Source organism: Sarcophilus harrisii, chromosome 1 (genome assembly GCF_902635505.1).
Source record: "Sarcophilus harrisii chromosome 1, mSarHar1.11, whole genome shotgun sequence".
Taxonomy (NCBI): Eukaryota; Metazoa; Chordata; class Mammalia; order Dasyuromorphia; family Dasyuridae; genus Sarcophilus; species Sarcophilus harrisii.
In genome coordinates, this window is record NC_045426.1 from 367,195,060 (window position 1) to 367,207,394 (window position 12,335).

Consider the following 12,335-nt stretch of genomic DNA (forward strand, 5'->3'; position numbering starts at 1 on the left):
AGTCCTCTCTCTGGGTATAGATGGCTCTCTTCATCACAAGATCATTGGAACTGGCCTGGATCATTTCATTGTTGGAAAGAGTCACATCCATCAGAATTGATCATCATATAATCTTGTTGTTGCTGTGTTCAATGATCTCCTGGTTCTGCTTATTTCACTTAGCATCACTTCATGTAAGTAAGTCTCTCTAGGCCTCGCTAAAATCATCCTGCTGATCAGTTTTTATAGAATGATAATATTCCATAACGTTCATATGCCATAACTTATTCAGCCATTTTCCAACTGATGGGCATCCATTTTCCCGTTTCTTGTCACTAAAAAAGGGCTGCCATGAACATTTTTGTATATGTGGGTCCCTTACCCTCCTTTAAGATCTCTTAGGAAATGCTAAGAGCTTAGGAACTCTCTTGAACACTGCTGGTTCAAAGGGTATGCACAGTTTGATAGCCCTTTGATCATAGTAGAAGTCAAAAATCTTTTAAAAATGAGTGTTTAAAACTTATCTTTACATGAAGTTGGAAAAAAAAATAAATGCTATTTACAAAAATTTGATTATTTCAATATCATTGATTTCCTTTGTAATTCTATTTATTTTACACATTTAAAACATTTTTCTGAGAAAGGGTCCATCGGCTTCATCAAAGTGGCTATGATACAAAAGTGTCATCTACTTTCATTCTACATTAGTGGTATATAAGCTTTATTCAGTCATGTACTTCTTTCAATGAAAAAAAAAATAAGAATAAAGACTTCTCTTCCATAATTTACTTCTTTCTAAATTAAATACATTGTTATTGTACTGAAATTTTCCATTTGCGTAAAGGTTACTTTGATTTCAAAGAAAATAATAGGGAAATTGATCAGATTTTTCTATGCACATTACTTGCTGTATTTGCCTTCCAAATTTAATTTTTCCTCTAAAAAGTAAAAATATGGGTGTGGAATTTAGGAATCCATGTAAGGTTTATTAAAGGAGTTTATGGAAACCAGTGGAGTTTATGGGAAGAATGTCGATTAAATGGAATATGTACCTCAGGTCTTCATTTCAGGCTGTCTCCACCAGCAGTGTGGAGGCCTATGACTTCAAATAAGTAAGTGGGAAGGGGACTAGGGGAGAAAAGGCACTTCTCAAATGGCAGTAGAAGATGAAATTACTGTGTCTTTGGGTGTCTGAAGGATTGTAGCACTAAAGATAGTTTTTGATCTATAGTCTTGTGTTAACTTTTGTGAGGGAGGAGGGTTTAGTATAATTGGTGCCAGCATACTAGTTGTATATTCCCAAGTGTTAACTATTGATGATTACTGAATGTTGAGGGGTAGTAGTAATATGGAGTTAAAGCTTCATTTCTACATCTCACCCAAAAAGGGGTCATTAGCTTTCTCTTTTTATACAAAATAAATGCAGTATTTATTATTATTTTTCTTTTAGTTCCTGTGTATTCTAGAGCAGTAATTGAATGGGATGGTGAGAATAGGATGGGAAACCCATCTTCTTATCTCTGTTTAAAATACAGAGATCTCTTAGTTTTAGGCTATAAAAAGCTACTTGGATTAAAATGAGGATTAGCATAATTTTGGAAATAAAGAGGTCACTTTAGTAGTTTAGATCAAAATACTAAGGCAAAAAAATAAAGTTTTAATAAATTGCATATGTAATTAGGAACTAATAGTCCAAGTATCTTAGGAGTTTTTTGTTTCTGACTTGGACCAGTGCCAGTGGGAAAGTCTGTGACTTGGACCAGTGCTATATTCTTTTTGTGAATGGACAATAGAATCTTTGCTTTAAGGAAGTAGGGATATTTTTTTTGATGTGTTAGTTTCTTTCTAATACAGTTTTCAGTTTCTGATAAGAAATTTCAGTTTTTCGTAAAAAATGACACCTTATATACTAGGATAGCATTTATAATTTTTAAAATCCCAATTAATAGACATATCCTTAAATGTAATTTATGAAAAAGAGGATTGAGAACTACAGAGAACAGATACTACAGAATGTATTACAAAGGCCAGGTTTTATTGACCCTACCACATGAGGGTTTGGTATGAAGATAATGACAACATTTTGCACTGGTGTAGCATTTATATTTTTAAAAATATACTTTGACATGTATCATTTTATTTCTTCCTAATGACAGTTTGTTAGATAAGTTTGGCAGGTTTTTGTTTAGCCATGTTTTCTCAGTAATGTCTTAATTTATAAGTAATGGTAGGATATCTTCGTTTTGCTGAATGCACCTTTATCTTTGTTAGCTTTAATGAGCACACACCATTTGATTTTTAACCAGAAAAACGATCAGTTAAATAGCTTACAAAACCCAATTTTGATTTTTTTCCCCAAGATTGCCTGTAGATGGTTGTATTGGAAGACGATTTTTTCAAAGCCCAGCCCACATTAATCTATTGAAAGAAATGAAGAAACGTCTGCTTGAAGTGGCCGATTTCCATCATGCTGCTAGTAAAGCTCTGCGCATTCCAGCAGATGGCAGTGAAGGGCCAGGTGACTACAGTGCCAGTCCCGCAAGGTATTTGACTTCCCCGGAGCTGCACACCGAGCTTGTGAGGTACCGTGTATTTAGCTATACGAGCTCATGTTTTCTTTCATTTAGGATATTATGGCATCTACTGTGTATTTCAGAGCATTATTTTATTGCTCTTAGGTTGAGTGTGGAAAGCAGCAGCAGTCAAATAAGTGTTTGTTAAGGTCTAGCAAAAGATAGCTCCAGCTTGATCATCTACTAGGAGGCAGTGTGACTTGAGTTTAAGCCAGTTGATTTGGATCGACCCACACGAATATGCCTGATCATTTTTATATCTCAGGTTGATTACTACATTTGTTGTCACTTGATTACTTTAGGTTTTGCAACTTTAGCTTCCAGAAAATTTTTTTTTACATTTTAAAAACTGAACCTGTTGTTTAAATATCATCAGATGACAGTCATGTGCTTTAACTTTAAGTATATTTAAAGGATTAATATGGTCTTTGACTTTTTTAATCATGGAATATTTGTGTTATTAAAGTAGTTAAACATTAAATTGCTAAAGAAGTCACATTTAGAGCAAGCCTTGAGAAGGACATATCTCACTGATCAATAATTTTTTCTTTGTAATTTTTAAGTTTACCCAAATCTTATAATGTATATTGTAATGTATATGTATATATGTGCTATGTGTGTATGTATGTATGTATTTGTGTATTTGTACTTGATTAAAGCGTTCTCTGTAACTCAATCCAAATTTTCACTGTGATGTCACAACTTTTCCCAAGGATTACATAGATATAAGACTTTAGGCTAGCTTTGTCCTTAAACTCTGTAGTTTTACTCTTAGCTAGATTTAGACAACTTTTCACTGTATCAGCAACTGGTGACTTTTTGTTGTTTTGTTGGTTGCTTAAACTCATTAAAATGAAGGCTGTGTTTCTTAAACTTTTGGTTTTTAACAGAATGTATATTCTGCTTCTTTTGGCTTTCCCTTCTTTTCTTCTGTCTTTATTTCCCACACCAATTCTTTCACCATCCTCTCAGTTTAAATCAGGGGTGCCAAGGCCCATTTTGATATTTAAAACATCACTCGCAGGCCTTACAAAATTATGGACATATAGAATTCAAGTACTGGAAGGTGGTATCTAGTTTTCAGCTCATCATTGCCTTGCAATTGCCTTAGCAAATACTTTTTACGGCTCTTAATATGGCCTGCAGGCTGCATGTCCCCTCCCTCCCCCCCCCCCCCCCAGTTTAAGATTCACATCATTCTTTGTTGAGAAAAGAGAGATCATTTTCCATGAGCTCTCTCTGTTTCTCTGAATTTCACTAGCCTTTGACATTACCCTTCATTCTTTCCTCTAATTTAGTCTTTGATGATAAGGTGGCATCTCTCACTAAGGCCAACCCCTTCACATACATCTTTGATCCCATCTCTCTCCTTTCTTTTCTAGCTGATAGTTATTCCCTCACTTTTCCTTAATCTTCAGTCTCTTGCTATTTCTGTTTTTCTTTTTATTTCTATCTGTAGACACTCTTAAGTCTTGCTTATGCTTAGAAAAACTCTCACTCAACCCTCTCATCTTTTCAAGATATCATATGTTGTAAGAGTTTTCTTTGTCAGTCTGATCTCTAGGAAAATACTACAGTTGATGTTGTGGTGCAGCCTGCAATCTCTGCTTCTGGGGAGGCTGATGCTACAGATCTTTCAGTTCAGGAGTTCTAAGCTGCAGTGGGCTGGATGAGTGTTATGGAATTCAGGTGTCAGTATGATAACTCTTGGCAGTGGAGGGGCCATCAGGTTGCTCAAGGATGCATAGACTGGCCTTGGTCATTATTGTAACCAACCAAAGGTCGTGGGCCTATCACTATAGGGATACTGGCTATGTTTGTGCTGCACTTAAAGTTCTGATGAGTTAGTTTGTAAGATAAAAAAGAAAGGGTTTTTCCCTACTGATAAACTTTTTACAGTCTGCCTTTCAGCCTCATCATTCAGCTGAAACTTTTCCACAATTTTAGTGATCTCTTTTTTTTTTTTTTTTTTTTTTTTGGCTGAAGCAATTGGGGCTAAGTGACTTGCACAGGGTCACACAGCTAAGATGTGTTAAGTGTCTGAGACCAAATTTGAACCCAGGTCCTCCTGACTTCAGGGCTCCACTGCACCATTTAGCTGCCCATTTTAGTGATCTTTTAATTATGAAATCCAATAATTTTTTTCTTCACTTCTTTTAAAATTTTCTCTTTTATTATTAGGAACTTGACAAGAATGAATAGGATCCAACATGAACTCTTCTGTATGGTTCTTAAGACCATTCACAGTTTGACTGAAATTTAGTTTTTCAGCTTTGTTGTATATTACTCCTCTTAAATGCATTCTATGATCCATCCAAATTAGCCTTGTTCCTTACACATAATGCTCCATCTCCTATTTCTCTCTTTTTCTGTTCTCCATGCCTACAATGCATTCCTTCTACATCTCTACCTGTTACAATCCCTACCATCCTTCAAAACTTGATCACCACCTTCTATATAAATCCTTTTTTGTTTCCTTCAGCTCTTAGTGTTTTCCTGAATACAATTATATACATTTTATATATGCTTACATATGTCTGTGTGATCTCTCCGTATAGAGTGGATAAAGGCAGGGAGTGATTTATTTTTTTCCACTTGGGCCAAGGAAGTAGTTAATAAATGCTTATTAATTGATAACTATTCCTTTTTTCCATATCTTTATGTCAGAAGCTAGAAGTAGGCGCTTTGTAGTAGTATTAGGTGTAGAAGCCTTTATGCCTCTTTCATAATTAGAAGGAAGTAATTTTCAAGCTTAATTTTTAATAGAAAGAAAATGACACTGTCAATTCCTTTCTCTGCTAAAACCAGGAGCTTATTTAACTAATTTACATATCACAGGCTGGTTCTCTAATAACCTGTTCTTACTAACAGTGATTTTAAATGAATTCTTCTTTGTTCAATAGATTAGATCTCTTCATAAAATACTACTTATAACATTTAGAACAGAAAATTGAAAGAATTTCTTTTTGTCCTACCCATTTATAGAGGAAAGTGTTCATACGTTTATGATTAAATTGCAATTATAGTTAATTTTGGTAGTTATCCAAAAATTTTTTGGGGGAGGGCAACGAAACTGATAAGATATAATAGAAAAATTTTCCAGATAACATATTTTAAATTAGCCTTCAGTATTTATCCTGGAATAGAGAGAGTATACATATATTTTCACATTATATTTTGTTTTTCTAGACATGATGACTCCCTCGATGTCATTTATTGCTGAGGAAAGGAAAAGGTCTTAATTCTTATTTCAATGTTTATTTTATCATCACCTTTATTCATCACTTTTTGCCTAGCTTTATTTTTAGATGGGTAAATATAGTTCCTACACACAGAGGGAAATAGGCATAATGAAAATAATTACAGTAAAGTAAAATATTATCTAAGCGAACCTGATTTTTTAAATTGTTTTATTCACTAGATAAAATATAATTTCTGTGTAAAGAGAGGTATAATGCATTTTACCCACCCTTTTCTCTTTCTTTTATTTTCATCCTTTAGGCTCTTCAATGTATTTATACTGTGGTTAGAAGATGAGAACTTTCAGAAAGGAGACACCTATATTCCTTCTCTACCAAAGCAATATGATACACACAGGCTAGCAAAGATTATGCAGAATCAACAGGTGACATTATTACAATATTTTACTTACTTCTTACAATATCTAATAGTAATTTGAATTTGTTATGATGGGAATAAATAAATGTATTGATCCAGAGATTGAAGTTACTTATTAAATATGGCCACAGGGTATGAATGGTCTTAGTTTCTGTGGGTTTTGTCCATGATCCACAATATGCTCTTTTTGCTTTCAAATTAACATTCCATTGTTAGAATATCTCCTTTTGAAGCATTGATGAAAATTGTGTCCTTCCCGGAGGATTGGGAACACTTTCTGTGTTTTATGATCTCTTGAAATGAATAAGCCTTCTTTTTTTTTTTTTTTTGTTAATCTCCTTTCTTGTAGTAAATTTTCACTAGCAACATACTTTCAATCCAGCTAACTTGAGTATCATTAAAAGTACTTTATAAATTATGTAGATTTATAAGAGCCTCTAATTAGATGAGTGTTATGTAATGTAGTATATATCTCAATTTATGGGGCACCTGGGTGGTGCAATGGATACACCACCAACCCTGAAGTCAAAAGGACCCGAGTTCACATCTGGCCTCAGACACTTAACCTTTTTAGGCTGTGTGACCCTGGGCGTGTTACTTAATGCTAATTGCCTCAGCCCTTCTCCACCCCCCCCAAAAAAGAAAAAAAAAGATCTCAATTTAATTCAGTTTAGAAAGTCCTGTTGATTTCTGATTTCTGATGTTTCTTTGTAATTTCTACCAAGCCCAGGCTTTCTTTCTGATTTCTTGAAAAGTCTAATTCCTCCTTTCTTCTACATTTGATCTAACCTAAACTTTTGTTGAGTTCCTCCATAACACAAGTAGTGGTTCATCTGTTCTGGGCCAGTTTTTATTCTTCACAGCCTCCACTCAGTTCTTGGTCTAGCTTGTATCCCTCTTTGAGGGCTATCTTGATACACAGTTTCTGTAGGACTGAACTGCCTTTCTTCTAAACTCTTCTGCCTGGATATGAATTCTTGACTCTAGCTATAGTTCTTATGCTCCAGCTGATACTCAATTAGTGATAATAGATTCCTGCAGCTTTACCATAATTATTCTAAATGGCTTTATTTATTTGCCTAAAGGAATATTCTTATTCAGCATAAATATGTAGGTAATATGGATACTTCAAAGAGATATCATATCATCCATAAATACAGGAAGTGTTAGGTAGGGAGTGCACACTAGCATCAGTAGTGTCCTTTTTTATATTTAAAAGCCCAGCTGAAGATTATACTTTTCAGTACCGTTTTAAAGGTGTAAATAAGATTAGTCTTGATCCAAGGAGCTATACTCATTTCCTGCAAAACTACTGAGGCTAGCCTTTATTAGATAAAAATGTACTTGGGAAATATTTAACAAATAAAAATACAATAAAACATAATGTTTTGTGGTTTTTTAAGTCAATATGTAACCTCCCAAGGATTCATCCATTTCTATTTGATTTTGACATCCTTGGTCTAGAATACTTTGTGCATCTTGGGAAGGGCTTTTAGGATTTAGGATTCTATGAGAATATTTTTCACTGAGAATTGAAAAAGTCCTAGGCTTGCAGGAACTTCCTAACCTATATCTGGAGAACCTCATGCCATCAAATCTCCCCTTTGTCTTTATAGATGAGGAAACTGAGGTCCAGGAAAAATAACTAACCTACCCACAATCATGTTGGTGGTATATGGTAGAGATTGGAGCCTACATAATTGGACTCCAAGTCTGCTCCTTTTACTGTCTGATGCTGTCTCTTATTGATGATATGTCTTTATATGATTCACATGAACAGCCATTGCATTGTCAAAACATTTGTTAACTGCTTTCTTCAAGGAATTAAGGCCTTGACAGTGATTTTATTTCTAAGACATCTTGACTCTACCATCTGCAGTGGTAGAGAATGTTTTACATTTTCTTTAAGAAATGATTTAGTGTGCTTTAGGAAAGATGTTTTGCTTCAGAAGCTTTTGATAGGGTGAGAACTTTAAATATGGCCATTTTTTAATGTTAGGGAACTTAGAATGAGATTTTTTTTAAGGCTGCTTTATTTATACTGGTGGGTTTATGTATATTTTAGTTGAATAAGTTTCACAACTTAGAAAGATATAGTAATTTTTCTTCCAAAGTTAAAGTTGTATCATGGTTCAATTCCAGGATTTGTGGATGGAATATTTGAACATGGAACGTATCCATTATGAATTTCGGGAAGCTCTCAATCTTTGGATTCAAGTAAAACTTGAAACTCATTCTGCACCCAGTAATTTGTCAGTACAGGTGGATTTTACTGATCCTTTGTCAGGTGAGTGCTATGAACCTCTTCAAAACCATGCTGGATTGTGGTTTGTTTACTACTATCCTTCAGATAATCTCTTTTTTGGGGGAATTCATTGAAATCTCACCTGACCAGAAAACATCTGGCCTTTATCCTATGAAACCTTATGGAATTTTTTTCATCTCTACTCTAGATTTTGTTCAAAGATATTATTTTGGGAGGAAAGACTGGTGATTACAGTGGGCAGATGAGAGCTAGTCTTAGTTCTGTTCTTTGGTATATTATAGGCAAGTCTTTTTAACAAAATCTTTGTTTTTTAATTTTTAATTTTTGTTATCATTGTCAATAATAATAATAATAATATACACTTGCATAATATTTTACATTTTCCTCATTAATTTATCTTACTTAATACTATCATAACTCCATGAGGTAGATAAAATCTATTATTATTTTTCTTATAAAGATGAGGAAATTGAGGCTTAACGAGATCAAATAATTATCCAAAATCACATAGTTTGTAGCAGAACTGATACTATCAGGTCTTCTGCCTTCTTATTTATGACTCTTTCAGGGAATATTGGTAGTATGCTGCAAGAGTCTTGATTAAAGTAGTTACTGGTACTTAGCAAAGTATACTACTAAAGGCATTTTTAGATCAGAAAATTATTAATTATTTGTATTTTTCATTGAAATTTTCTTAATAATGTAGATTTATGACTAGCATTATAAAATGTGATGTTTCTATTGCATTCCATATATTATATTATTTAAATTAAACTCTTGGTATCATTCATTTTTTTCTGTTTGTGACTTTAAAAATGGGAATTTCTTTTGTCATTTTGAAGAGACTCCTCTTAAAAGATGTTTTTATTTCCCAGTCAATCAACAGGTATTTATTAAGCCTTCACTATTTGCTAAGCGTTGTGCTAGTCATGAGAGACAAATTCAAAGAATGAAATAATTCCTATCTCAATGAGCTTATATTCTAAATGGGGAAGATAGCAAATACAAAGGAAATATACATATATACACAGCATGACTATCAAGTTAATATACAGATACCTACATTACATATCTACTTATCTAGAGAGATAGAGCATTACTAGTTCTAGAGCAATATTAGAAGGTTCAGGAAGGGGTTTTGCAGAAGATGCTGAACTGTATCTTAAAAGAGAGAGATTGTATGAAGTTGAGGGTAGAAAGGAGTATGGTCATTGCATAGGCATAGAAAAAGGAAAATGGAGGGTTGTAAATGAGAAATAGAAAGATCGTTAGTTTGGTAGGTCTTATTACCACTGTGTGTGTATGTAATGTCCTATGAAACTAGAAAGGTAGATTGGGGATCATGTTGTATAGGACTTTAAAAACAGAGGATATTCTTTTTTTTTTTTTTTTTTTTTTTTTTTTAAATTCCAGAGGAAATAGGAAACTACTGAAATTTATTGAACTTGGGGATGGTGGTGATTTTGTTGTCTATTTTGTACTTAAAGAAAGTTACTTTGATAGCAATGTGTGACATGGACCAGAATGGTGAGAGACTCGAGGCAGAGTTACCATATAGAATATTGTTGCAATAATCTAAGCAAGAGGTGATAAAGGTTTAAACTACAGGGGCAGTAGGTGGAGTAGGGAGAGAAAAAGTCAAATGTAAGAGATGTTTAAGAAGAAAAGTCAAAATCTGGCAATTGATTAGCTATATGGTATGAAGGTAAGTAGAGCATAATGCTGAGGTTATGAACATGAGGCACTGGAAAGTTGGTGGTACCTTAGAAATAGGAAAGTTTGGAAGTGGGGAAGGGAATGGTTTAGGGGTAAAGATGGTAAGTTCAGTTTTAGAGGCTTTGATTTAAAATATTTCTAGGACAGCCAATGTGAAATATTTAGTAGGCATTAATAATATGGTGTTTATGCTTGGGGGAGAAATTAGGCCTGGATTTGTAGATCTAGTAGTCATCTGCATAGAAATGGTTATTGATGAGGCTGCCAGGAGAGAGAATAAAGGAAGAAGAGATGTTTCAGGAGAGAGCTCACGGAAATACTCCCTGTTGAGTGGCATGATATGGATAACTTTGCTGGCAAAGGTCACTGAGAAGGAGTTGTCAGGAAGATACAAGAAAAACCCAGGGAGCATAATTTTCAAGAGGAGAGGGGGATCAGAACTACCAAATGCAGGCCATAGATCAAGAAGGATTTGGACTGAGGAAAAAAACCATCTGATTTGGCAACCCAGGTATCATTGGTAACTTTGGAGAGAGCACTTTCAGAAGTTGATTGATGAAGGGGAATGCCAAAATAAAGGGTTGAGAGTAGAGGATTTGGAGACTTTGAGTGGAGATCATGTTTTCAAGTAGTTTGGTTAAGAAAGAGAAGAGATAAAGGATGATAGCTTGAGGGAATGGATAGGTCTAATGAAAGTATTTTAAGGAAGAAAGAGACTTGGACATGTGTGAAAGAGCAATCTGAGGGTGAAGATTGGAAAGACAAAGTAGTGATTGAGGATGTAATCTTGGAAAACATAAGAGGAGATGGGATGAAGAAAGATGCACGCGAGAAAAGACTTCCTCTTTTTGAATTGATGACAGTTGAACATAGGATGACCTTGAATTTTGACCACAGGCAAGGCATAGCAGTGCCTCAGGGTACTCCCTCAGACTTTAAGTCAGGGGTCCTCAAACTAAGGCCTGCAGGCCAGATGGAGCAGCTGAGGATGTTTATCCCCCTCACCCAGGGCTATGAAGTTTCTTTATTTAAAGGCCCACAAAACAAAGTTTTTGTTTTTACTATAGTCCAGCCCTCCAACAGTCTGAGGGACTGTGAAGAGGCCCCCTATTTAAAAAGTTGTTCAACAGGTGCTGATCTATAATGGTAGTGGAAGGTTCATTATATGAAATTTCTTATACCAATGAAATCATAGGGTTTTTGCTTCTTTATCTCCTCTTCCCCTTATCCCTTAGAACAAAAATGTTGCAAATAGAATTTTTTAGCTATAATATTTATTTTGAATGAAATTTTTTTTTCATAACATTTAAAAATTAAAATTCATAGACATTTATTAAATCCCTACTATATATGTCAGGCACTGTGCTAAGTGCTAGAGATACAGAAAGAGGTAAAATACAGTCCTTTCCCTCAAGAAGCTAACAATTTAATGAAGAGTAATTAAGATTACTGATTGTAGATGAATTAATTCAGAGATAGAATATCTACCATTCTCTCTCTATTAGATTTAAGATTTAAATTCCTTTGTTTGGTAAGTCATATTGTTCTAAAAATTTCCCATTGACCCTTTAATGATTTGTATGCAAGTGGCCTTACTAACTTAAAAGAAAACTTTTAACATGGGAATTAATTTTGAGCTTTAGACTATTGAGGTCTATATTGTGATGTCTTAGTTTGCTATTCAGTGGAAAAATACTGTTTTAATGTAAGGCTAACACAGAGCATTTAATTTCAGTTTTTTGAGAGCATAAACAATACAGTTTCCTTTATGCCAATAGAGTCACGCTTAACAAAATTTTCCTAATATTTCTCAAAAAGAATAGAAACTCCATATGGAACAAAAGTAGAAATTCATGATAACCATTTCATAAATATTTGTTCACTTAACTTATTGACTTTAAATTAACCTTGAACTTTTTCTTCTATTATTTCAAAAAAGGTTTTTTAAATGAAATATTGGTTAGAGATTTTTTTGTAACTAGGCCTTCTCCTCACTTCTGAGTGTATGTCTACCAAGCTCTATCTTGGCTCTCCTGTTATATTTTGTCTTTATATTCATTTTTGAGAAACTTAGGCATTTTCCTTACCCTCTGTGTGGATGATTTCCAAGTTTCTTCATCCCTGAATCTTCTCTTTCTAATTCTTATATATATTACATTACTTGCACATAATAATTGGTACAA

The 12,335-nt window shown here is 34.1% G+C and overlaps 1 protein-coding gene across 3 annotated transcripts in view; it reads left to right on the forward strand.

The window, feature by feature from the left end:
• EPG5 (ectopic P-granules autophagy protein 5 homolog) overlaps positions 1-12,335 on the forward strand; it is a 141,398-nt gene that overhangs the window by 65,496 nt on the left and 63,567 nt on the right. For 2 of the 3 annotated variants that reach the window (XR_004230864.1, XM_031945999.1), the window contains exons 23-25: positions 2,340-2,561; positions 6,054-6,177; positions 8,313-8,457. Coding sequence is in view for 2 of the 3 variants with exons in the window: in XM_031945999.1 (XP_031801859.1) it covers positions 2,340-2,561; positions 6,054-6,177; positions 8,313-8,457 (491 nt within the window). In the remaining variant the exon portion in view is untranslated. The remainder of the gene's footprint in view (positions 1-2,339; positions 2,562-6,053; positions 6,178-8,312; positions 8,458-12,335) is intronic. The other variant, XM_031946000.1, reaches the window with a different exon arrangement.